At 33.5% G+C, this 27,097-nt stretch overlaps 4 protein-coding genes across 5 annotated transcripts; 3 read left to right on the forward strand and 1 right to left on the reverse strand.

Moving 5' to 3' along the window:
* The first annotated feature begins 2,246 nt into the window (after positions 1-2,246).
* Positions 2,247-8,435, forward strand: LOC100819482 (uncharacterized). 2 transcript variants are annotated; one of them, XM_003555773.5, is made up of 10 exons: positions 2,272-2,791; positions 2,870-3,095; positions 3,191-3,286; positions 3,373-3,542; positions 3,735-3,874; positions 4,684-4,861; positions 4,956-5,550; positions 5,914-6,026; positions 6,982-7,225; positions 8,075-8,435. In XM_003555773.5, exons 1-10 carry the CDS (start codon positions 2,616-2,618, stop codon positions 8,303-8,305), a joined length of 2,169 nt encoding a protein of 722 aa, XP_003555821.1. In that variant the 5' UTR covers positions 2,272-2,615; the 3' UTR covers positions 8,306-8,435. The 2 variants fall into 2 exon arrangements, with proteins under 2 accessions (XP_040869136.1, XP_003555821.1); XM_041013202.1 differs by lacking the exons at positions 5,914-6,026; positions 8,075-8,435 and having other exon boundaries at positions 2,247-2,791; positions 6,982-7,223.
* A 2,185-nt stretch (positions 8,436-10,620) lies between these two features.
* LOC100793560 (thioredoxin-like fold domain-containing protein MRL7L, chloroplastic) lies at positions 10,621-13,639 on the forward strand. Its single transcript, XM_003555141.4, has 6 exons — positions 10,621-10,749; positions 10,840-10,982; positions 11,321-11,889; positions 12,629-12,710; positions 12,816-12,927; positions 13,048-13,639. The coding sequence occupies exons 2-6, from the start codon at positions 10,881-10,883 to the stop codon at positions 13,182-13,184; spliced, it is 1,002 nt and encodes a 333-aa protein (XP_003555189.1). The 5' UTR covers positions 10,621-10,749; positions 10,840-10,880; the 3' UTR covers positions 13,185-13,639.
* A 1,581-nt stretch (positions 13,640-15,220) lies between these two features.
* On the forward strand, positions 15,221-16,376 carry LOC102659688 (probable disease resistance protein At5g47250). Its single transcript, XM_041013554.1, has 2 exons — positions 15,221-15,695; positions 15,727-16,376. The coding sequence occupies exons 1-2, from the start codon at positions 15,221-15,223 to the stop codon at positions 16,374-16,376; spliced, it is 1,125 nt and encodes a 374-aa protein (XP_040869488.1).
* Positions 16,377-19,290: 2,914 nt separating this feature from the next.
* On the reverse strand, positions 19,291-26,043 carry LOC100820006 (phytochrome-associated serine/threonine protein phosphatase-like). The gene is given in 10 exon segments (NM_001252900.2): positions 19,291-19,479; positions 20,240-20,311; positions 20,419-20,514; positions 20,593-20,736; positions 21,348-21,398; positions 21,556-21,666; positions 22,317-22,374; positions 25,076-25,143; positions 25,230-25,376; positions 25,804-26,043. Coding segments are annotated over 10 exon segments (912 nt in total). The 5' UTR covers positions 25,885-26,043; the 3' UTR covers positions 19,291-19,395.
* Between the last annotated feature and the right edge of the window lie 1,054 nt (positions 26,044-27,097).

Genomic DNA, 27,097 nt, shown 5'->3' on the forward strand with positions numbered 1-27,097 from the left:
ATATATTATTAAGACAACTTAGTTAAAAGAAAGAAGAGGGAAAAAAAAGAGTCTTGGCATTCTATTCTAAACCATTATGTTACTTATTGGAAGCACTGCATTCTAGGACTAATTTACTAATACGGTGAACAAAAATAATCAAACCAGTAGTCTGGGAAAGAAAAGCAAAGAAAAAAAAATTATGTGATAAATAAAAGAGGTTTTATTGATCATATATTGTTAGTGTAAATATTAACTAAATAAAAGTCATAAGTATGTCTTTAAAGATAGTAATTATAAAAGTTACTAACAATCTTTTTCTTATAGTAGTACATGACATTCTTTAATTAAATGAAAGTATTATACTATCGGTATATTTAAATTAAATTTAAACAAATAGAAAAAGCTAAAGTAACATAGGGTAAAGATGCTTTAAAATATTATTTCTTTAATCCAAATCTTGCAAACCCTTAACCCAAAACTAACAAGCAAAGAGATGGAGGTTCCTTTACCCCTCCGCTAACCGCTGCACTTGTTGTGCATACGGCACGCGGTCAGTCATTATTATAAATGAAACTGAAGCAAAAGCACCACACCGGCTAATTTATACTTTAATTAATTATGATAATCTCAAGGTTAAGGAAGAGCATATCTATTAATATTAGTGTGCATTAATCAAACGGAGATTTAGCCGGCTCATCATTTCAACATGGATTTTTTATTTATTTATTGAAATAACTAAGTTAACAACTTCTTCCTTAACAGAGACTACATATTTAATCCTGCGATGACTTTATATTGTTAATAGAATAAGCGCAGCCCAAAACCTATACTTGTATAATTGCAGCTGCCCTATGTAATAAACAAGTAATATACACATTGGCAGCCTCCAAAGTCAGAACCAATACAACAAGTTATTCTTATAAAATCAAGAATCTAGGCTTAGGATATATATTATTTTATGTGAAGGGCCGGTGTCAACATAAATAGAAGTCATACAACCCTCTCCTCTTAGTGTTAGTATATATATGGAGAGAGACACCTTCTGTTAAGCATCATTGTCATTGATAAGAACATATACCTACACACCAAAATCATTAGAGAGACAGAGGGTTTCATTTGAGGTATTGGATTAATTGCGGGATGAATTGCTTTGTGGTGTGTCAGTCTCGTTTGTGGGTAGTGACCATTGTGTTCTACACATGCATTTTGATCCCATTGATGAAACTAAAGAGGGCACTTGCAAGCATGTTTTTGTTCTCTTGTGAGACCAAAGGCATGGCCAAGGAGATGGAGTTCCCAGAAATTCCTTCCCTGCCCGTGGCAAGGTACGAGGATTTGAAGGGTCATAACTGTGATGGAGAGAAACAAGAGATTTGTTCCATTTGCTTGGTGGAGTATGAGGGGGAAGATGCAGTGAGCAAGCTGGGAAGGTGTGGGCACGTTTTCCATCTCAATTGCATTGACCAATGGATACTACGCAATCAATTCTCTTGCCCACTTTGTAGGTCCTTTTTGTTTTCTCATCATGCACATACCCAGAATTAGAAATAGTTTTTTTTTTTTTTTGTAATTTAATTTTGTTAGAGGAAACTGAAACTGGTCTTTGAGCCTCTGTGTTGTAAAATTGATCAGTAGAGTTAATTTTCATCTCAAAACAGAATTAAAATGTGTATAGATTGATTTTGTCCTATAATCAGAACCTATACTTTTTTATTGAGGTAAAAACAAAATTAATGGGAGCTCAGACTCATGCATATATCATGCACTGCTCCTTGAGGTTGTATTGTTCGTTAGTAAGATGCAATTTTGACATACTGGAGCCACAAGTTACAACAGCGCACGTGTTCCCCTTTATACAGAGAGAGAACAAAAAAGTGATCTAAATGCTTTTGTTATTATCATTATAATTATTGCTTACTTTAATCTTAATCCTTGTTAAACAGGGAAAATAACGGGACTAGGGAATGCTTATAATCTTTTTTTTCCCACTAATATACTTTACTTTTAATTTTATATTTTTAAATTATATAATTTAATCATATACAATGTTAAAATCAATAAATTTGGTTGAGTTAATCTTAATGAATATATTATTAATATTCTTAAATTGGAATCAAATAATTAATTTAATCAAAATTTAAGATGAGAAAGATAAACCTGCCAGAATAAGTCAAGTTGCGGTTACCTTTCTCTTTAAACAGGATAAATAAAAAGAAATATTTCATTTTAAATAAATAAAAACATTGTTTTCGTGAGCTTTCATATATATATATATATTGTAATTGGAAACATATTGAATGATATTAATGAGAAGAGGCAAGAGCCTGTACATCAGTATCATCAATGAAAGAAATTAACTAGAAAAAAATAAAAACACATTCAAGTAATAAATATTGTTTAATAGTAGTAGTAGTACAAATTTATTGCTACAAAAGAAAAGAATAAAAATAGAAATGGGAAACACCGAATGGAAAAAAAGAAGTGAGAAGAAGATCGAGATTACCGACTACCGAGTCAGGAAGCAAAGTCGGTGCGGATTATTGCATTGAGCATTTGGCATTGCATGAGATACATACACAGATCATCGAATAAAAAGATTGAAAACGAAACGAATTGAATTTCTCTGTTTGGAAATGGAGGGAATGTGGGAGAACATTCTTCGAAACCATCAGCACTCGCTGAAATCCCTATTCCACCGGAGCAAGCCTTCTTCTCCCAACGCCGCCGCCGCCGATGAGTCCGCCTATTCCCCCAAACCCATCCCCCTGCTCTCTCATCTCGCCAACTCCGTCGTCTCTCGCTGTTCCAAGTCATTTTCCTCACTTTCTTCTTCCATTTCCATTTCGCACTTTCATATCCATTTTCCATTTACCATTTACCATTTCAGGATCCTTGGAATGTCGCCACAGGAATTGCAACACTGCTTCGATTCGGAACTCCCCATGGGCGTCAAAGAGCTTCTCACCTACGCCAGACACCTCTTGGAGTTCTGTTCCTACAAAGCTCTTCACAAACTCATTCATAACTCCGATTTCTTAAACGACAACGATTTCCGTCGTTTAACCTTCGACATGATGCTCGCTTGGGAGGCTCCCAGCGTCCACACCCTCTCAGTTCATTCCATTCTCCCTTCTCTTCTCCACTTTCATTCATTCATCAACATGTAATGTAATGTAATGCATCTCTTTGCTTCATTACTGCATTGCAGGATAACCCTTCTTCAAGTTCAAGTAAAGAGGAAACCGCTGGTGATGAGGATGACGCCTCCTTGTTCTATTCGAGTTCCACCAATATGGCGCTTCAGGTTTCACCTCCACCATTCCCATGATCCTATGCAATTAAATTTAATAACTGTTCGAATGTAATGCAATTGCAATGTATTTTATTTAGGTCGATGACAAGAAGACGGTGGGTCTAGAGGCTTTCTCGCGGATTGCTCCTGTCTGTGTTCCCATTGCTGATGTTGTAACTGTCCACAATCTCTTCCATGCACTCACTAGTACTTCCGCGCACCGCCTTCATTTTCTTGTTTATGACAAATACCTAAGATTCCTTGACAAGTACGATAGTTTTTTCTTCTCCTTCCACATTGTTACTTGTGTTGTTTGTGTACTTCCTACATTGCTGAAACTTTAGTCTTTAACTGAGTTGAATGGCGTCGTGTAATCCATGTAGCTCACTTTACCTGGTGGAATAAGACTTTGTTGTTGTTGTTGTTGTTTGTGTAGTTGTTGACACTGAGTTGCTTGCAGGGTTATCAAGAATTCTAAGAATGTGATGGCTGTATCTGCTGGAAATCTTCAGCTTGCCGAAGGAGAGATCGTCCTCCATGTTGACGGGACAATTCCAACTCAACCAGTTCTTCAACATATTGGAATCACTGCATGGCCTGGTGAGTCGTTCATTCTAATGCTCAAAACAGATTGTATACATCGAAAGGGTCTAGTTGTCCCTGTTGATTATAGTTGCACACTGAGTGGCTGAGATACTACTAGGATGATGGTGCATTCCAATAGCTTGCATAGGTGGTTAGCAACTCCCATTTTCCTCTTTTTTATTGTATGATAAAGTCATGAAAATTAGTTTGCTCAGCTGAACAATTGTCCTTTTTCTTCTTGTCATTGTTGTTGTTATTTACAGAATATAACTTAAATTTATGTTTTACCAAGCTTCTATTGCAGTACAAATGCACAGGCAAGCTAAATATCACATTAAGCTTTTGATTGTAGATGAAGTACTCACTATTTAACTGAATCCTGCTGGAATCGTTGAGTGACTGAGAGCCCAGTTGATCACAAAGGGCTGCACTCAAATATTTGTAGTAAATTATTTCTTGAACATTCCATTAATTGCTTCTTTGCTGTAAGTATAGGGCAACCTTTATCTTTGTTTGCATAAAAAAAAATGCATGGAATAATCTCCTGCAATGTTTGCTTAAGGGAAGTCTAGGAACTTTTCTTAGTCAAGTGTTTTTAGTGCCCTAATTTGAAGCTAATTTGATGCATGCAGCAAATTGGATTATATGGAATGAAATAAATGGTTGTAGATCACCTTGCGTAATGTGTTAGCCTTTTCTTTCTGCTTTATGCCTGAGCAATGTAGTAGCAAACTGACTAGGAACCCAGTTTCAGCAGGCTGACTAATGATGCATACATGTTTTCCACTATACTCAGTTGTACCTCAATTTTCTGACCTTTATAGGGCGGTTGACCCTCACCAATTATGCTCTGTACTTTGAGTCACTGGGAGTTGGTGTATATGAGAAAGCTGTTCGATATGATCTGGGCACAGACATGAAACAGGTCATAAGGCCTGATCTGACTGGGCCCCTTGGTGCTCGCCTTTTTGATAAAGCTGTGATGTATAAATCAACTTCTGTGTATGTTATCTATTGACAAATATCATCTGACGTTTCTATACATTTCACTTGCTTTCCACTTCGAGTTTTATGATTTTTCAATATGTATTGACAGAGTAGAGCCTGTTTATTTTGAATTCCCTGAATTTAAAGCAAACTTGCGTCGTGACTATTGGTTGGACATTAGTCTGGAGATCTTGCGTGCACACAAGTTTATCAGGAAATACTACCTTAAGGAGGTACAAAAATCAGAAGTGCTTGCCAGGGCTCTTCTGGGCATTTTCCGCTATCGTGCAGTTAGAGAAGCTTTCCGGTTTTTCTCATCCCACTATAAAACTTTACTTACGTTTAACCTAGCTGAAACTCTTCCGCGGGGAGACATAATCTTGCAAACCATGTCAAAGAGCTTAACAAATTTGGCTGCTGTTTCTGTTAAACGGGATATTCCTGTAACTGTAGATACAAAAAGGCAGCCGGCAGTGTCTCCAGTAGCAGTTATGGCACTTTTCTATCTTGGATTCAAATCAAAAAAGGTGACTGATATTTGTGAGGAAGCAACTTTTGTCAGTGATATCAGAGTTGGTGAGATACATCCCTTGGAAGTGGCAGTGAAAAAGTCCCTTCTGGACACTGGAAAAGCGGAAGCTGCACAGGCAACAGTGGACCAAGTGAAGGTTGAAGGAATTGATACAAATGTTGCAGTAATGAAGGTTAATTATTATTTACATTCCACAATCTCTTTTTTCGTGAAAAAATAATTCTTAATTCATTTTGATCATGGAAATTATAATATAGGGGGGAAGAGTATATTAATTAAAAAGGAAGTAAAAAAATTAAATTGTTATAATATGCTGTGACTAATATTTCAAATGCTCCTTCAGCTCACTAAATATTTTGCTTCATATTTGAAATGCATTTCAATTTTGAACCTGAAAGCTGGGTTAGGATATCCATTGAATGACTTAGCCTCTCAAAACACAAATTATAAGGTTTCCCAAGAGGATGAGGGAAAAATAAAAGGACTATATATTTTTAATAAATATGGTATGGATAATTCTTTTAACTCCTTGTAGGAGCTACTATTCCCAGTCATTGTATCTGCCAACCGACTACAGCTTTTGGCCTCATGGAAAGACTTTTACAAATCAGCAGCCTTTTTGCTACTCTCCTGTTATATGATTATAAGGTAATTGGTTTATTGTAAAATCAGCAGATGACTTGGTGACCCAGATTAATATCTGTTGTTTCAAATTGGTTGCTTTTCACATAAACGTCAGTGTCACTGATTTTGCAAAACTTTAGGCTGTTGAAAAACTTTCCACTTTTGTTAGTAGGTGTCTTTGCTTCTCAACTCTATCACATTCTGATTTATACATGAATTTCTTTAATTTTGAACATTTAAAAGGCTTTTATATGGTTCTTAGTTCTTACCTCAACTCTTGTCCCTTCAATTTTGTATAAATTTAATATTCACAACCAATTGGTCTCAATCCCTAAAAGATATTGTGTAAGGCCCAAGTGCCCAACAATGATTTCCTTAGCTTCTTAGCATTTTCCCCATACATGTAAATGGGCAAAATTCAAGTTCATCACTACTTGGTGTTGAATTTCAACATGTACTGATTATTGAGAAATAACTGTAAAATACACAAGATCACAGTCTAAGAGACTCAAGAAAAAGAAAAGGAAAGAAACAAATCAATATGGAAGGATATTATTATTAACCAAATGGCCAAAAAGTAGTTTTTTAAAATGATTTGACATGTATTGCATGTCCTTCTCTACAATGCTTGAGATCCTCTTTGTCAAGGCTCTGGCACATCAAATCACCACTCCATACTGTCTTTATATATATATATATATATATATTGTTCCTAAGCACATTTCGTTCAAGATACATCATGTTTTTGGCACCATTCTGCATAGTGCATACTTTTGTCAATCTGTACTTCAACAAGTTGTGGATGTCAATTTTAAAAGCTAGAATAAAGTTTTGATAAGCTGTTTTACTTTTTTTTTATTAAACAAATGAATTACCACCAGGATCAGACCATGATGACTGTTAATAAATGATATTATTGTTTTAAAACTGGCTTCCATGGATTGGATGAATAAAGCAGTTGATTAACACTGATGTACAGGGGGTGGATCCAGTACTTTATTCCATCCATTTTTATGTTTATGGCAATTCTCATGCTCTGGCGAAGGCATCTCAGAAAGGGAAGACCATTAGAAGCCTTTATAGTAACTCCTCCCCCAAATCGAAATGCTGTAGAACAACTGCTGACGTTACAAGAGGCCATTACACAGTTTGAATCGCTTATTCAAGCTGCAAATATTATTCTCCTAAAATTGAGAGCTCTTCTACTGGCGATATTACCACAGGTGAGTATCCAAGTCATACTTTATTTCTACAAAGAAAAATTTAAATGTTTTGCATGCAGTTGTCGAAAACATCTTATACTATGCATACATTATCTTGTGGGGTAGTATAATGAGGTTTGTGCTGCATTTGGTTAGTCCACTATGAAGGAAGTAGATATGTTATTAAACATAAATGAAAAGCACTTCATTATCTGCTGGAAAATTTTCAATTTACAAAATCTATCAAGAGTAGTGGAGTTCTAGGAAGAGAGTGAGGAGGAGGATAAGGCATGCTTTGATTTCCACCTCAAATTTCATGGCCATTCATCACCTTAAAGAACATAAATCTATTCCAAGTATAGGTCCACTTGTAAGGTAAATGTAAATAGGAATCAGTTCCAAAAATATAAAAATTCAAAAAGCACATATAAAGAGAAAAGACTTTGTGGATCATATGAATTATTAATCTTAATCTTATTGAGTGCCATTGTCCAAATGATGACTTAAGCATAGTTGGAGCCTCTGATTTTCTTAAGATGTCCCATCTTGGCTAGGAATATGGCAAGAATACTAATACTCTTTATAAGACTAATCTTTTTCCAACGAGTTAACTTTTAGAGTTGAGTTAACCTTGGTTCATTTCTAATGTGTAGAATAACAGCAAATTATTAGCTTTTCCCAACTAGTTTGTTGGCTGAAATAAGTTTATAGCCATAAAAATAATGGCATCCTTTGTAGCATTGCTAATTTCCTATTTTATGAAGTATCTGCTGATTGAAATATAAGTTTTATGATTTCTAAACAAATTGATTCAGTCACTTTAAGTTTCCTCAATAATCTTTTTTCTGAAGTTTAACATTTGTCCTGCAGGCTACAGAGAAGGTTGCTCTATTACTTGTATTCCTAGCAGCAGTGTTTGCCTTTGTTCCTCCAAAATACATATTGTTGGTGGTATTCGTTGAGTTTTACACAAGGGAGATGCCATATAGGAAAGAGAGTAGTGATAGATGGATAAGGAGGATTAGAGAATGGTGGGTCAGAATACCAGCTGCTCCTGTCCAGCTCGTTAAGCCTGATCATGAGTCCAAGAAAAGAAAATGATATTGCGTTACGCGGATCAATTATAATTTGATACCGGCAAAGGTTGGCATTATTCATTCCTTCGCCGTATAACCTAGTTTATTCTTTCTTTTGTCTATTCTTAAAGTATGAATCCCTTTCGTATTTGGCAGCAAAGTTGTATATTCTCTTGCCTCTTCTATGCTTCCTCCTTATATTAAACTCGAGGTGGTCTGAAAGTTTTGTACGGCATCATGCTGTTTCAACTTAAACATGTACTAATTTCTAAATCTAATGTGATAGAAGGAATCACTCGGTGTAGAAAATCCTTATTATCAGATTAGTTATGTTACGAGAATACGACCGGTGAATTTTGACAAGATTAAAGAGGATCCCAACAAAACAAACATGCATAAAATACAAACCTAACAGGAAAGAGAGCACAAACATAGCACAAGTCTTTACATCCAAAAAGAATTTAATTGACATAGCACAAGTCTTTACATCCAAAAAGAATTTAATTGACATTAAATAAAAGTGAAATAAATACAACTCACTATTAGAAATTATGGTATACTCCCTTGAAAACTTTTAAAATTACATATAAACTTGTATTCAAGAATAATAATTTTGTTAAAATTTTTATTCTATTATGTGCATATAGACAATATTATCTCTTCGTTGTGACAAACAATAATTATAAAAATATGACATTTATAGGTTACATTATCTGTTCGTTGTAGCAAATGACAATCAATCATAAACTCACAATAAATAAATAAAAATCCTATATCCACTCTTAAATACCTTATCGAAAATCTAAAAGAATAAATTTCAATCAAGAAAAAATAAATATTTGACTTCATTCTCAAGTACTTTTACAATTTCAAAGATCACAAAAGAATATAATTTTGGAGTTTACTTGCTTATCTTAAAAGAATTTTAAAATGTCACTAAGTAGATTAACTACTCACATCAAAAAGAGCACAATCAATGTCTTCCCATGCTATTGGGAGGACCAATCATCATATTTTCCACAAGATCTAAGCATTTAAAATAAAAAGAACAAGAGATAACGTGAATTTTTCAAATTTAACATAAGGTTTTGAGGAAATCACAATAATTCCTAATACTTTAATCCTTCTCACACAACTCATAACTAAATTATGATATAAAATATTCATCTAACTCAATGAGTTATAAATTTACCTTAAAGAGATCAAATAAAATTTTTAAGGAAATGAGTGGTGTTTTCTTTTACTCGAACCACCTTCTCATGCTTGAGAGTGTCATAAGGATGCAATAAATTTGATGAATTTTGAAATAATGAAGGAAAATGAGTGAAAAAGGTTGAGAGATGAAAAGTAGAAAAGAAGAGGGAGGATTTAAGAGATAATGGTGATTTCAGAAGGAAATTAGGAGAGGGGGGGGTCTCGGGTGTTTTTAGAAAATAAAGGATTATATATATATATATATATATATATATATATATATATATATATATATATATATATATATAAGAAAGTGAAACTGTGTGTTTTAGATATGGGCCCAGAAATCCTGTTGGGAAAGAAATTTGGGCCTTGTTTTTCACAATCAGCTTTTTTCTGTTACCACTCCCCAATATATTTCTATTTCTTAATTTACTTTTGCACCCCTTGTTGCCCCTTTTTCACCCCTCTCTCAATTCTTTTCTCTTCCCTCCCCCCTCCGAGTCTTTTCTTTCTCATAAAACACCTCTCTCCTTACTTCTTCCATCCCCATTGTGTATTTTCGTTTCAGATTTTTATTTTTATTTTTTGACAGAAACTAATTTTTATTTTGTATATAAAAAAACAAAAAAATGTTTTAGTTAAAGATAAAATAGGGAGTACAAATAATAAGACCTAAGAAACTTTGGGATTTTACAATAAAGTGGACTTGGACATAAGCTCATATCCAAATGTGACTGTAACTAACATTTATCTTCTCATTCTCCAACTTTTTTCTTACAAAAGAATATTCTCGATGAAAATAAGTCCTAAAAATTTAATACAATGGAAACTTGTTTAGCTGCATTAATTTTTTTTATATATAAAAAACTTAACATAATGAAAACTTATTTCGATTATGTTCTTTTGTGTATACAAAATAAAATGGAAACAAGTTTCTATCAAAACAACAAGAAACAAAAAAAAAATGAAGCGAAAATGTACAATGGGAGTGAGAGAAGAAGAGAGAAGAGACCGAAGAAGGGAATGCCTTGTGAGGGTAGGAGAGAATAGAAAATTGAAAAAATAAAGTAGGGAGTGAGAAGAGCATAAAAGGGTTGAGAATAACAACATGGTTCTGATGTTGGGCCTAGTGGATGCCCCCTTCTCCGAAATACACTCATTGTTTAAGCTCCTTGTCCTTGCAGCTTGCAGAGGCAACTCAACTAATCTATTAAATTTTTCTCTCAACAAACAAACACAAAAGTGGATTAGGGGAGAGCGAAGCTCAGCAAGGTAATTTCGCGTTGTATAATCACGTCACGAATGCATTTGCTTAACTAACTCACTTCATATCTTCTTTTATCAACTTTTTCCCCTTTTCAGTTTCAAATCCACACGCATAACAGATTTCAACCACTGAAGAAATGGCGCTGCCCCATTCCATCATTCTGCCCTTCTCGTCCATCATTTCACCATGTTGTCTTCCCAAACATAAACCTACCAATTTCACCCTTCCCTTTAAGCTGGCAAGTATTTCATCTTTCTTCTCTTTCCAATCTATCTAAGGTTCTGTTTGCATAAACTTCAAGTAGAAGAAAATAGCAAGGCAAAAAATTATTTGAGCTTCTCCCATAAGCTAAAATCAATTTATGCACCTTAGCTTTTTAGAAATGTTAGATGAATGAGCTTCTATAAAAGTTAAGTGCATGAGTTGATTTTAACTTATGGGAGTAGCTCAAATAATTTTTTTGACTTCTTCCTTCTCCTTTAAGTGCTTGTAGATAAATTTATTCAATTAAGCAGCCCTAAGTTGAGTAATCTTTCAGATAGAGTTCAATAAAACTCTTCTGTTTCCCTCAAACAGAATGGTGATAGCTGTAGATCAATAAGAATCCCAAGCAGAGTTCAAGCACTCAAATCTGATGGTGGTAAATGGAAGAAGAGAGGGCAAGAAGCATCTAGTGACACTGATGACGACGATGACGATGACGATGCACCTCAGCGGTTTAATAAAAATGACCCTTACCTTATGAGTCCTGAGGAGAGACTGGAATGGAGGAGGAACATAAGACAGGTGTTGGATAGGAAACCTGATGTTGAAGAGGAGTTAGACCCTCTGGAAAAGAAGAAAAAACTGGAGAAGCTTTTGGAGGATTACCCTCTTGTTGTGGACGAGGATGATCCTGATTGGCCAGAAGATGCTGATGGTTGGGGATTCAGCTTGGGCCAGTTTTTCGACAAGATTACCATTAAGAACAAGAAAAAGGATGATGATGATGATGACGACAACGATGATGTTGATCGTCCAGAAATCATGTGGCAAGATGATAATTACATTCGTCCCATCAAAGACATAAAGACTGCCGAATGGGAGGAGACTGTATTCAAAGACATAAGTCCCTTGATTATTCTCGTGCACAATCGATATAAAAGGTTTGTTCTACTTCTATGTTGTACATTTCCTACATCCTGTATTTAAGCCCAATAATTGCTCGAGTATTCTTTGATAAGTAGCTTAAAGGAATATTTCTTTGATAATTTCTGGTTTCAGTTTAAGTAGCTGAATGCTAATTGCTCAGCTGTTGCTTGTTCCTATGAGCATGCTACAGGGTTAATGTGTATGTTTCAATTATTAATAACGGTGTCCATTCTAGAGAACCCTAGTAAGAGTAGTCTGCTGTTTGGTTAGTGTTGACAACTTAAAGCTGAGCATGCATGTATTTTCCTTTGGAGAATGCTAACAAGTTCCCTTAGGGTGCTAGTTAAAAAATCAAAATTAAACGTTTTAAAAAATGTTCCTTTAGAATACTAGTTGAGAAATCAAAAGTAAATTATTTTTCTAAAAATACATTACCAATGCATCCCTACTATGATTTCTAATAAAATCATTCTACTTATTGGTTCCTTAACCAATGTTTTTTCTCAGACACTGATGAGTGATGACCCTTTTCCTTTTTATCTTTTGGAATGGGGCTCTGATCTGATGGGGGCTTTCTTAAACTTTCAACCTTTTTATTCAATTAATTAACCTCAGAATGTGGCTAAAGTACTTTTAGGTAATTTAATTTACTTGGTCTGCTAGATCACATATTTAATAATTATATTTATGAAGTTGTAATGCTCTATATCATACTTGCAATCAGATAAAAGTTCAAGTTTTTAATCTTTTTAGGCCAAAGGAGAATGAAAAAATTCGGGATGAACTAGAGAAGGCTGTGCATATCATATGGAACTGCAGGTTGCCCTCACCAAGAGTAAGTAGAGTTAGTAAAGTCAGACACTTGTTGCCTTTGGTTCCTGATACTTTAGCAGTAAGTTAATTTTTTTTGTCTAACATCCTTTTTCATATCATATGAAAGTGTGTTGCGATTGATGCTGTTGTTGAGACTGAACTGGTTGCTGCACTTCAAGTATCAATATTCCCAGAAATTATCTTTACTAAAGCAGGCAAGATTTTGTTCCGTGATAAAGGTATTGGTCTATATTTCCCCTAAAATATATATATTTTTTTTAAAAAAAGAAATTTATATTTCCCATTTCTTAGTCCCTTTCCTTCTGACTTTGCTTACCATCCATTTGGTGATCTCTCAGCCATTCGCAGTGCAGAAGAGTGGTCAAAAGTCATGGCTTACTTTTACTATGGTGCAGCAAAACCATCCTGTTTGAATAGTTTGACATATTCTCAAGAAAATATTCCTTCTATTGTCACTGACAATCCAGTGTCCTGAAAAATTCAGGGTCCAAATTTTGAATCCATCCATGCTGCTGAAATATTTCCATATAAAGATGCCTCTCGCATTCTGCCTTTGTATAATAAAATGCAAGGAGAATGTATAGCTCTATTGACTGCATATAATGTGATAAAATAACTTGCATAAAAGATGCAACATAATTGCTAGAGTTGGCTTGTTTGATTTGTGTCCATGGAAGCCATCAGAGGAAATGGGCATCAGACTTGGCTTTTGGGATGAAAGAAAAATTGAACGTGGAAGATGAAACTTGGTGACCAGATTGCTAATTTGCTACTAGAAGTCAAAACTCGACTTGATGTATCATTGAGGCAATGTGTATATTTAGAACTTAGAAGGTACAATGAGTCACCTTTTTCTAGAAATGAAAGGTTATTTGTAATAGACATTAGAACGTGGTATGCGAATGAAGTAAAGTAGTATTGGCAATGGCATACATTACTATGTGAGATTGATAGTCCATTTGCATGCATTAAGATTTAAGAAGGCTCTGACAGGTTGATAGTCAGCGACTGTTAGAGACAATAGAACTTCGTAGGAAGTCGTATTTGTTTTCATAATTCATTTTTCTATATATATTATCTTTGGTATATTAAACTCTTTATATTTATTTATTGGGTCCTATTAACCAGTATCCTAGTAATCCTAGTAATATTGGTTATGAAATTAAAAAAAAAATTATTAGAAATCATGTAAGAGCGCATTTTAAAATCACAGAGGAGCATATTTTTTTGCCTCCCAACAATTTTTTATTCCTTTTACTTTGTTAATTAGTACCATAAGAGCTATAGTTATCATTTATCTTATTTATATGTATATATGGGATTCGGTTAAATAACATCATGCGTCAAATTTATTAATATGCCACATCAAATAACCTTTTTCAACAATAAATTTTATCAATCTAAATGTTAAATTCAAAGTTATCATAGAATAGATTAAGTTTACAAAAATTCACATACTTAAAACAGTATGTCTAAATCATGATAATATTGCATGATAAATCTCTTTTTATTCTAATCATGATAATATTCTTTATTTTAATGGTTAGATTGATAATATGTAAAAAAAGAACACGGTTAAATTGATAAAATTTATTTATGATAAAACATTATTAGAGGTGTCTTTTTACTATATTTAACATGAGTTATTTAATCCTAATAGTCTTGGCCAAGTGACATGATCTTAATAAAAAAAACTACTCCAAATCCATTTTTTATACATGATAAAACCTACTTTGAGTCCTACCCCTTGGCCCTTGGCTACAAGTACAATTTAATGAAATATTAAAAATATAGTAGCATTAAAACCGCATACCATGGCTACAATTTATTGTTCTTAGCAGTTCACACTATTCCTAACACCATGGGGAAATAATTTTTTAACATGTAGCGAAGTAGTAAAATCCATTGTAAAAATGTATTTATCGAGCAAAAGATAAATTATTCCAGCTTGATGTATAAATTTGAATTTGAAGGTTCTCAATATTAACAATTATAATAAATAAATAAAATTTTTAAATATATGATTCTCACAAATAATAAATAAATATTATATTTTTTTTTATAGAAAGACTTTTCTCCCATAAGTTTTGATTCACGAAGATTTTACAGTATTGACTGTTCTTATAATTTTTTTATATTTTCATAATGACTATAGGTTTTTAAGAGAATGTTTTTTCTATCAACAAGAAAAATTTATTTCACATTAATGAATAATCTTTTTATAATCACTACTTTCTCATTAATTATATGCCATTGTCTCAGCTACTATCCAATATCATCCCACAGTTGTTCTATTATAAATTTCTAGTTATGAGAATTATTCTATGTATATTTGAGGTAATATATATGTTCTTTTCTTATTTACTTTTATTGCTATGATTTATTTTGGAGTTAGAAAATGGTTGACTAATTAAATTTTCTCCTACTTTGTGTTGCTCTAAAGTTTGGTTTGTCAGCCTCCAGTGACTGGAAATAGTGCTAGAGCAATTGATACAAGAAGTGCATATTCAAATGAAGCAAAAGTCTTCTGAGTTGCCAAATGACTTGGTTGGTGAAAATTTTAACAGGAATATTGAGCAGATGTGGGAACTTTTAGGGGATGATCAAGTCTTCATAATTGGCATACATGGAATGGCAGGAGTGGGAAAAACAGCCCTAGTAACTTATATTGAGAACGATATAACTAGAAAGGGCAGTTTTAAACATGCCGTTGTTACTGTTTCCCAAGTTTTTAGCATTTTTAAATTGCAAAATGACATTGCAAATAGAATAGGCATGACACCTGATGAAGATGATGAGAGAATGAGAGCTATAAAGTTGTCCTTAGTGTTGGAAAGAAAAGAAAAAACAGTGCTTATTTTGGATGATGTTTGGAAGAATATTGATCTACAGAAGGTGGGAGTTCCTCTTAGAGTGAATGGCATTAAATTGATTCTGACAAGTCGTTTGGAACATGTTTGTCACCAAATGGATTGCCTACCAAATAGCATAATATGGATGGAACCTCTCAGTTGAAGAAGCCTGGGAGTTATTTTTGCTGAAACTTGGAAACCAGGCAACACCTGCAAAACTTCCTCATGAAGTAGAAAAGATTGCAAGATCAATTGTTAAGGAATGTGATGGCTTACCTCTTGGAATCAGTGTGATGGCTAGCACCATGAAAGGGGTAAATGACATCCGTTGGTGGAGACATGCATTGAATAAACTTCAAAAATCAGAAATGGAAGTAAAGCTCTTCAACTTGTTAAAACTTAGTCACGATAATTTAACTGACAACATGCAGAATTTTTTCTTATCCTGTGCGTTATACCATCAAATTGGGAGAAAAACATTGGTTTTGAAGTTCTTTGATGAGGGACTGATTAATGATACAGCAAGTTTGGAGAGAGTATTGGATGAGGGACTTACCATAGTTGATAAACTCAAAAGCCATTCTTTGTTGTTGGAAAGTGATTATCTCCATATGCATGGTTTAGTGCAGAAAATGGTATGCCACATATTGAACCAGAGTTACATGGTGAATTGTAATGAAGGATTGACAAAGGCACCTGACATGCAGGAGTGGACAGCTGATTTAAAAAAAGGTTTCCTTGATGCAGAACAATATAAAGAAAATCCCGAATGGCACGTCACCAAAGTGTCCAAACTTGTCCACTTTGATTTTTAGTGGTAATCCCCTTTGTCATATTCCAGATTGTTTTTTCAGCCACATGAGTGCTCTAGCTGTGCTTGATCTATCATGCAATCCATTTTTTACCCTTTTGCCTAATGCAGTGTCTAACTTGAGGTCACTGATTTCTCTACTACTTGGAGGATGCAAGTCACTACAATATGTGCCCCCCATTAGGACAGCTACAGGCATTATCTAGATTGAAAATTTCAGGAACTTCCATTGAGAAAGTACCAGAGGGTTTGGGAAAGCTTATCAACTTGAAATGGCTTGATTTGTCTGAGAATTACAACTTGACATTGTTACCAGGGTCTGTGCTACCTGGTTTAACCAATAAGCAATACCTTGATATCTGCTATAATTATGGTCATTTGGCAAAGGTAAATGCAGAAGATGTACAAGGGATGACCATGCTAGAACATTTTGCAGGCAGTTTTCATGATTGGGATAACTTCAATAATTATGTGCAGGCAACCTTGGACAGAGGTAGTGGACCTAAAACTTATCATCTCCATTTGGGAATCGGTCCTGGATATTCTTTGGATTATTCTTATGACTATAACTTTCTAACAAACGATGAGTGCCGAATTGTGAGTTTTAGGGACTGCACAAAATTAGACCATGTGCTTCCAACAGACATTGCAAGATTGTGTATAGCAGAGAATAAACAATGGAGATGCTTGTGTGATGTTCTCTCATTTAGATCTCCTTCTTTGATGTACATTGATATTCGAGTTTGTCCAAAACTAGAGAGCTTGTTTTGTTTGACTGGTCCATGTTCCTTGTGCAGTAATCTCCAAAACCTTGAATCTTTGAATCTTACAAGTTTGGAAGGCCCAGCTGAAACATGGAAGGAAAATGAAGTCAAAGCAAAAAATATTCTTCTTGGTGGCATGTTCTCTCATATCAAACATCTCGAGGTCTCAAAATGCCACAAGATAGAGAAATTGCTGACAATTGGGCCACTGCTACAGCTCAAAAACTTGGTCTCACTTGATGTTAAGAGTTGTGATTTGATGAAAGAGATATTCACAGTGAGTATCACTGAAGATGTGGGTCGTGTTAATGAAATTACTCTTCCCAAGTTAACAAGGTTGGAGTTTAGAGAGTTGCCACAATTGAAGACCGTGTGGTGGGGAATTATCAAATGTGGATTATCTCCAAAACTGAACATCAGTGACTGTCCCCAACTAGAAACACCTCCTATTTTACAAAGTATTTCTTGATTCTGGTAATGTTTTATGGTGTATCAGCGTGAAGTTGTGACTATATACACGTATGGAGTATTATTTTTACTGAACAACTCTTTTGGTAAAATAAGAACTTAAGAAGTGTTAAACTAGTCATTAGTCAAGTTGGATAGAAATTTATTTATTTATCTTACCAAAGACACCGTCTTCATGACAAATTTCATCTGCTCTTTGTTCACTAATCACTCACATTGAAATAAATAGTTGACAGCATATGTATTTTCCTTTGTTAATTTATACAAAACATTACATTTGTGATATTTTTGTTAATTATTGGACAAAGTGTGAGATACTTATTTAACAATTGGAAACTACGAAGATTTAAAATAAAGAATTAGAACTATAGAGACGAAAATTGCATGTTAATACAAGAACTGAAAGTGTAATTAAGTTATTTTGAAATTTGTTATGAAAACAAAATTGTGAGGTTTTTTTCTACTTGCTTTCTTCTTCTTCTTTTCATCAAACGAGAAAATTCATATATTTATTTTTTCTTTTCCTCGCAGTTTATTGAAATAATATATATATATAATAACACTATTCCAAATAAAAAAAAGAAATTTATAATATAAAAGAGCATTTTTATCTTATACTTATTTAAGCCATCTATTATTATATTTACTTTAAATTGAGAAAAGAATAGAGCTAAATAAGTTTTGAGTTCCTCAACTTTTTTTAATCCTAATTTTTAGTCCTCAATTTTTTCTATAACTTTTAGTCCTCTATTAATGTTTTGTCAGTAATCTTAGTCCTTTTAAAAAAATCTTACTTTTAGTTTCTCTTTTATTTTTATTACTCTAATTTAGTCCTTATTTTGTCTATTTTTAATTTCTCATTTATTTTATAGTTGAGATTAATTCTGAACAATAAAAATAAGTGAAAAACTAACAATAGAGAAATTAGAAATACTGATGAAAAATTAATAAAGAACTACAAATTGTCAAATATAAAATTGAGAGAAAAACTTAGAACATGATTAAATTCATGAACTAAAAACTTAATCAACCCAAAAAAATTTATTGAGATCTATCAATTTTTTTTTTCTTTCTCATTTTCATGTATACCAAATGATAAATGAGTATCACTTCCTTTTCATTGCCCTTCCTCTTATTTTCCTTCATCCTAAATAATGGGTAAAGGACAAAATATTCTTATAAACATTATTTAGAAAATATATAATTGTTAATGTGATAAAATATACGTAGGTGTATATTAAATAACTAAATTATTAAAATTTTAACTGTTAATTTTTTTAATCGACAACTATAAAAGAATTCTATTTTCTAAAGTACATTCCTAACTTAAAAAAAAAAAAAACTTAGTATGAGCAAAATGTTACTCTCAAGATTAACAACAAAAAATGTTAAATAATCACAAAATGTTACTCTTCTTTTCAGACGTCCCGTGGAAATATTTGTACTTAATCTTAACAGTAGAAAATTTGACAGCACAAAAGTTTAGAAAGCACACACAAGCTGAGTTCGCATTTTATTGGAGTAAAGTATGATTTAACACATTGCGAATTATTTTGAAAACATGCCAAGACGTTCTAACAATTCTATTCATATAACGATATTTTGTAGTAAAAATTAAGAAAAAAAATATTTTTCAATAAAAATTTAAACATAAAATTATCTGTGCGACCCAGAGCTAAGATATAGTTTGATTGGTAATCTTGTGACCAATAAAATCCACCTTTAAAAGGCAAAGCATAAATACATGAGTGTCTAATTTTACAATAAATTCAAAACAAAATTTGCACCAACTTATAAGAAATATGGAACGCCTGTCCTGGGCCCTCTCATCTGATTGTTCTCCTCTGTTTCGGTGAAAAATTTAACTTCTCTTTCCTGTCACAAAGAAATTAACAAGTTATCTCCGACAGTACAACAATGGTGAAGTTAGTATATTGCAAAATAATTTGTGTTTTTTTATGTATATTAATAAAATAAAAATTCAAATGGGTATATTACTATATTATCAAGTATAGCCAATAAACACTTATCAAAACAAAAGTTAATAGTATTTATTTAACATATACACAAAGGAAAAAAAAACACACACAGAATAAGGAGTGTGAATATGCTTATTGACTTGACTTTTTAAAAAAGTAAAACGTAACAAGAATATAATTGAAAAGTTAAATGAAAAAAAAATGAATATAAATAGGCATATTGTAATAGGCTAATAGCCCCATCTATTTGCCAATTCCAAAATTAGCTACATTGTAGTGCAATTGAGAGACATACAAGATTGCATTTACTATCTATCCCTGGGCACACCCATCAAATCAGAGGAAATTTAGCAAATACTCAATTGAAAATTTCATGCAAGGTAAAATAACAGATGAAATTTCATCATGATTTCACTGTGAATTCAGTAGTTACCACTGGATAGCATATAAAACAGCGAAGCAAACACATAGCATACGACACTCATGCCATCACTGCGCTCTCCATCTCATCACATGCAGAATCATTAAAGAATAAGTACAATTTGATGCATCAAGGGAAAAGAAAAGAACTATGATATCACAAGACCAAATGATGAAGAAACCATCATTATCATGGAAATAGATTTAAACACAGCAAAAAGCTTCAGATGACTCACCATATTTTCATTGAAACTCAGAATAGAAGCTACATTTCCACATCGGTAACAGTAATTAGGTGCAGACCATACCTGCAAATTTCCAAAGGGGAATTGACTTCATATCTATACGAGTCCAAAATTATATTTTAAAAATTTAGGGAACAAAAGAATTATTGTAATTCATTTAAGAAACATACAGTTACAAGGCCTTTATCTTGGAACATATACTTAAGGCCTTCCTGAACGAGTTGGTGCGCTCGACAAACAAGATCAAGGTTATTTATGTGATTGAACTGCATGAAAAGAATGCACTGGTAAGATTAAAACATAATATTCAATTCTAAAAGCAATTAACAAATAAATTACATTACCTCCGAAGTGACCCTGGATCCAAAAAGCCAACCTGCTCCACGGGGACTGACTGCCCATGTTTCAATATCTTCAGGATCACTCCACATTAGATCACAGAAAGGACCCTCATGAGGAATTTCACAGTTCCGGTCAATGACCCTTATCTGCAACAAAAATTCGTTTCTACCTTTTAATGAAGATAGAAAATAATTCTCTTTCTGAAGACTAACAAAAACAATACTTCATTTAACTAACAAACGATCCAAATAATTAAGAACTAAGTGTTTGTTTACTGTGATTATTAAGAAACAAAGGCAATTTCTGTGCTCCAAACATGTTTGACAAATTTAAGAAGTAATTCAAACAAAATATCAAAACGACAAGCATTGAAGGCTTTCTGATGTCAAACAAAAACAGACCACATTCTTGAGTTACCAGTAAAAAATAAAGAAAAGGAAATATGCAAGTGTCCAGCTCCAGCTGTTCATTTTTCTGTCTAAAGTCTAAATAGCATGGGAATCATGGGGAAGAAGGACCATCAAGCTAACTTAGAGAGACATTTCACATCATGAAAACAAATATATAACTTGACTGTACATATGATGTATCCACATACAGACAGGGCATGGATAGGCATATATAAGGATGACACCATGGTGCAACGTCAATGTTGCAAATATATAATTAGACAACTAAACAAAATACATGTACGAGGAGATAGTCTAAGCTATAAAATATTGTTTTTGGCCAATAATTAAGAAGGAGGCTAGAGGACCTGATCAATTGTTCGAATGTCAGGAGAAAGGCCCCCATGAACACAAAGCACCTGGGTCAAGCATAGCATATAGAAAACTCAATTTTGAACAAGCAACATTCTAATAGAACAACAAAAAGTCAAAATAAATCCAGTAAGCTACCCACCAAGATGCACAGAGGCACATGGGGGGTAGATACTTGAAGAGGAGGGAGTAAAAGATATTTACAGTTCCATCAATAATTGCAGAAAGTGTTAAATAGTCAAACACATCTGTACAATACCGCCAAGCATTGGCATTGCCATACTTCCTCTGGCATTCATCATAAAATCCATAGACCTAGCAAAACAGTAAATTACAAAATTAACATAAATCATCATGATACTTTGGCATTTCTGGTTTTAGTATTTCCACAATTCATATCTCCATTATGAAATCTAGCATTCTGCACAACAACCTGACTACTACTTACCTTACTTTTCAATCTCACATCCATGGAAGATGAGATCCTTAATGAGTCAAAAACTACATGAGTTTTCCTAGCCATTTTAAAATTTCAACCTAAACAACCATTTCCAAACATTGATTACAGCTTCAAAAATTCAAAGCAACTAAACTCCTCTACCTTAGCCAATTCATGCTTAAAAATTTCAAAAGGACCAAATTTAAAATTGCCAATGACTTGGTTCAAATTTTCTTTGGACATCAGAAGTTATTGGACCCTGCAAATGAATCTGCCTCAGTGAACTCAACAACACTAGCAATATTGAAAATTACTTAAGGTGGCATCACTGCAATTAGCAAGAAATAAAGTCATGCACATAATTACACTACCAACACTTTATAAGGTTATAACTAGCATGCTAGACTGACAGGATTAGAAATACTTTTTGGACCCCTCCTCAGTTGCACAATCTGTTTGAATTAAAAAATATAATATTCTGCAAGTTTAGAATGATTCATGTAATGATTTCATTCACAAAGCGTACCTGGGTTAATTGTCTACTTTCATGATTTCCACGTAAAAGAGTAATATTAGCTGGGTATCTGTGACATTACAGAAAAATAAAAGGATGTGTAAATTTTCAAAGGAAAAAAATAAAAGAATCACACACCAATAGTTGCTTCTCAACAAAATACAAAAATTATACAACAAATGAAAGTGAATTAGATGAAGAGCAGAAAGATACTATCGTCGCAATAGATCTAGCATTTGAGCTTCAAACATGATCAAAATTTAGTCCCTGTAAAATTACCTAAGTTCGAATTTAGTCCCTGCAAAATTTTTCATCTGTTTTTAGTCCTCCTAAAATTATGTGTCAAATTTTGGCTTGGACGTAGGTTCAATCATATCCGAACTTACGTTTATAATGACTGTCCACTAAGGATTGGACACGTGTGCGAGAGGTTTTGGGGAGATGAAGAGTGAGAAGGAGAGAAAGATTTGCGCCCCACCACTGAGTTAGGTTTCTTCTTTGGTTTTCTTCCTCGATTTTCCAGGTCTGCCACACCACACACCATTGTCATTTCAATCTCCCAGATCGGCGCTTCTTGATTCCAGATCTGGCTTCAAGGTCCCACATCTGCACATCAAGGTCGTTAACGGTGTTGTCCCAGTTCCGCTATGAGTTCCAGATCTGCACTTCTTGGTTGCACTAATCCTAGTTGAGGACCTCACATTCTCAGCTCGATTTTCTCTTTCTCTTTCCCTGAGGTCATCGGGGTGTCAAAGACATCCCAAATAGTCAGGGTTGTTGTCGTCGTCGTGGGGGTCTTCATTGGTTTGGGTTTTCTGCAGATGCTTTTGTTCCTCCATTTTAGATAAAGTTGAAGTCTCTTGCCAAAAAAAAAAATCTTGACTTTTGAAGAATCAAATAGACTTTCTCTTTAAATGGTCAAGAGAATGATATGTTTTCAAATTAAGAATAGAAAGATTCTCTAAACTATGGTAAAATGTTTTAATAGCATAGTCTACACATTTCACCAATTCACTGAATATACTCTTCCTAAGGCATATACTAGATCATATACGGTGATTCAATGAGTTAATTTAGACTTGACATTCCTATTCATCTTGGTTTGTGTACGAGATCATATACGGTGATTCAATTTTATATCACAACCTTTTTTCTCCATTGCTAATTGTTTGGATATGGAGAAGGAGAGAGGTGGTCTGGTGCCGGGGCGGCATGCGCTGGAGAGCTGGAGAGGTAGAGAAAGATGGAGACAAACAGTGTTTTTTTATTTTTTATGCAATTTGGGGCAGTTTTTAACTGCCAGAAATTGTATTTTTGTATTTATTTTATATTTTTTATGCAATTTGTAGCGGTTTTTAACCCCCATAAATCGAATTTTAAAATTTAAAATAAAAAAAATGTCACATTGTTTCAGATATAACCGAACCTAGCTCCGGGCCAAAAAATGACACATTAAAGTTTTAGGAGGGCGAAAAGTTTTATAGGGACTAAATCCGAACTTCGCCAATTTTACAAGGACGAAAAACATATTTTAGTCATAAAATGTACAAGTTTACAATCACTAGGAGGTTGAAATTAACCACTTTTTTGGGTGCCATGCTAAGTTGTAGATAAAATGTTTAAAGAACAGCCAGGTTAATGTTTAGCCATCTATGTAAGAGCTTTTGACAAATTTCACAAGGCTAAATCATTTTCGGGGGAGTGGATGGTGTTGGGACTTGGGGTAACTTTAAACAATGCTTTTGCACATATTTGGAAGTCTCAAAAATCAAATTTATTCTTCCAAGGAGAAGAAATCAAGAATTTCATGTCAATTGCAAAATCTTATTAGATACTTAATGGCACTCACAAAACAGAAAGCAGAAAATAAATGTAGAAACACTGCTAGCACTTCAAGGGTTTGCTTCCTTCCTTCCAAAACCCCTTACTTGCAATTTGCTTGCCTCTCCCTTATTCATTACCTCCTTTGTAAATTGTATTGCTAACTGACCCCTGGCCTAGCACTCCCCATGCCACTTAACATGTGTGCTGGTTGGTTACAATTCAGATTCCCAACATGAATCATACATATTTCATTCATTTCCTGCATGACACTAATCCACTACTACCCTTCTTTTCTTCCTATTGCACACCACAACACCAGGGGGTCAAACAGTCTAAAACCAAAAATCAAAACCACAGTTATTGCTCCTACATTGATGTTGAGTACAAAAAGAGAAGAATAAATGAACTTTGTAGTTCATATGGAAAGGACAAGCCCCATAGGAAAAAATAAATAGAAGTAAACCATTTCAAACTAATGCTGAATAATTGATATGATAACTCATAAAAATGCACCACTGCAAATGGATGTAAACTTTCCTAAGTCAAATATGCTAGCAACGAAAGACTGTTTGGAAGTATCATAAGCATTTTGATATTAGAAGTTAATTAGAATACAATGACAGTGTAAATGTTTTTTATACTGTCATCCAATCATGAATTGTCATTTATGGTACGATTGTTGCTTTTTATAATACTTACTTTAAAAGTTATATCAAGCACAATTTCTAATTGGCTGACCATGAAAAAATCTTCACACTGACCGTGTACCAAAATTTTACATTTTGATACCATGGGGGAACAAAAAACCAAATTAATCATAAAACTATTCTTAAATGCCTCCAAAGCTAGGACAAATTCCAAGTGATAATCTTATTAACAATACATGTAAAGCCAACAAGTCAAGAATCAAGACAGATGCAATGCAAATATGCATTAAAAGAACATACCTAGCTTTTAGAAGTAAAAGGATGGTAAAAACTTCAAGACTATTGTAACCTCGATCAACAAAGTCTCCCTGCCATGCATTTAGGAAAATCTAGAACTCCAAAACAGATATTAAATCATCAAAGTTAATAGGAAAAAAGAAATCGTAGCAAATACCATAAAAATATAATTTGTCTCAGGCACATGACCCCCAGTCTGGAAAAGTTTCATTAGATCATGGAATTGACCATGAATATCACCACAAACAGTCACTGGACTATTGACAGGCTGCACATTGGACTCCTCGATAAGGATCTCTTTTACCTGGGGTATTTTAAAAAATAAAATGTTTAATATGCAAGTTAGTATAATCCATTTTAATGACACCAAGGTGCACAAATGACAAACCTATCACTAGAACTACAGCAAAAGTAACTGAATTACTTCATGTTTAATAATTAATAATGAGATAATACTTTGTTCAGTGAGCACAGGTTGAAATTGAATTTAGAAAATACCATCCTCAATGAAGACAAAGGGAAAAACTGTCAAAGGAAAATAATATGTAGACACAATACGAAGTTAAGAAGCAAAGAGAGCATTCAGAATTTTGTTTCCCCAAAAATAATCCCAAGAAAAGGGACAAAGGCGATGGGAACAAAATGCATAATCAGATCCCAATTTAATAAAAGAAAGAAAGTAAAGGGTGAGCATGAGAGGGTTTTGGAGGAATCGAAGAAAGAAGGGGTACATATTCGCAGAGAAGTTGAAGCTCGTCTTCAAGAAGATGCTGGCCCTCTTTGACCTTGGAGATCCACTGGTCCAAATCCATGTTGGCCACAAATGGTTCTTCTGGTTCTGGTAACGAGAGAAAGGAAAAAAGGACAGAGCCAGAACCACCACGGCTCCGTGCGAACGATGGGTTAGGTTGAAAGAAGTCAACAAACTAACACATACACATACCAACCTGCCTTTTGCTTTATTAGTACATGTTTTTGCTGCTAATTCCTCATTAGTTTAATGGCTATGCATAACAGTAATTGATTGCGTTTGTGATTGGATGGTTTTTTTACTCTTTTATAATCTACTATTTAATGTTAGAGTCTCTTTTGTGATTCAAACCCTGATTTACTTTTAAAAAGCCCTGATTCTATTAATGAAATAGTGATAAATTTACTTTCTTTTTAATTTCGGAATTTTTATAAAATTTGTTGTTGTTTAATTGTGTTTTTAAAATATAAGATAACATTAAGGCTAAAATATGTTTTTGGTTATTATAAATATTAACAAGTTTCAAATTCATTTTTACAAAAAAAATTGTATATTTTTTGTCCATTAAACTGAAATGTATTGTTTTTTTATTTGGAGTTAGGCTTAAATGAATCCAAGTCTAATTATATTTTCTAAATTATAGGTTAAAATATATTTTCATTCCTGTGAATATCAAAATGTTTGAAATTTATTCCTACAAAATTTTGAGCCTTTTTTTCATCTTTGAAAAATTGATATATGTTACTTTTTTGCCCAAAGAGTTAGGTTTGGGTAAATTCAAACCTATATGTTACTCTTTAATTGGTTTCATTGATGGGTATGAGAGTGAGTGATTTTCAAGGGTTAAAAACCATCACAAAATTAAAAAAAAAAAACTCACAAATTTGTAAATCCCTCTTCTCTAACCTCCTTCTTCCTTAACTTTCTTAATCTTCTTTGTCCACTAAGTTAATATGAGAGAGAGGTGAATTCGAAAGTCAAGTTGTTGAGCTTGTCAGAAACGTACCTTTAATTTCAGTAGAACATTGAAATTGGTATTTGTATTGTTGAGTTTGAGAATGAAAGTGTTAGATTTTCAGAAGGAAGAGAAATTCAAAGAAGAAGAAGATGACATGGTTAATAAAGTGATGTTGGTCATTGTAGTTGAACAAAACATTTAAAAAGAAAAAGAAAGATAATTATTTATTTAAATTCGAAGAAGATAAAGAAAGACAAGAAAAAAGGAGAGATTTACAATTTTTTGTTGGGGGGAGCTGCATTTTGTAGTTGTTTTA

This window comes from Glycine max, chromosome 20 (assembly GCF_000004515.6).
Source record: "Glycine max cultivar Williams 82 chromosome 20, Glycine_max_v4.0, whole genome shotgun sequence".
Lineage (NCBI taxonomy): Eukaryota > Viridiplantae > Streptophyta > Magnoliopsida > Fabales > Fabaceae > Glycine > Glycine max.

What these genes read in the sequence shown, in the direction of transcription:
- LOC102659688 (XM_041013554.1), top strand. Translation starts at nt 15,221, where the DNA reads ATGAAGCAAAAGTCTTCTGAGTTGCCAAATGACTTGGTTGGTGAAAAT. An exon ending in AATGGATTGCCTACCAAATA is followed by an intron (nt 15,696 to 15,726) that starts GCATAATATGGA and finishes TCTCAGTTGAAG; the next exon opens with AAGCCTGGGAGTTATTTTTG.
- LOC100793560 (XM_003555141.4), top strand. Translation starts at nt 10,881, where the DNA reads ATGGCGCTGCCCCATTCCATCATTCTGCCCTTCTCGTCCATCATTTCA. An exon ending in TCACCCTTCCCTTTAAGCTG is followed by an intron (nt 10,983 to 11,320) that starts GCAAGTATTTCA and finishes TCCCTCAAACAG; the next exon opens with AATGGTGATAGCTGTAGATC. An exon ending in GATTTTGTTCCGTGATAAAG is followed by an intron (nt 12,928 to 13,047) that starts GTATTGGTCTAT and finishes GTGATCTCTCAG; the next exon opens with CCATTCGCAGTGCAGAAGAG.
- LOC100819482 (XM_003555773.5), top strand. Translation starts at nt 2,616, where the DNA reads ATGGAGGGAATGTGGGAGAACATTCTTCGAAACCATCAGCACTCGCTG. An exon ending in CCAGCGTCCACACCCTCTCA is followed by an intron (nt 3,096 to 3,190) that starts GTTCATTCCATT and finishes ACTGCATTGCAG; the next exon opens with GATAACCCTTCTTCAAGTTC. An exon ending in TCCTGTTATATGATTATAAG is followed by an intron (nt 6,027 to 6,981) that starts GTAATTGGTTTA and finishes ACTGATGTACAG; the next exon opens with GGGGTGGATCCAGTACTTTA.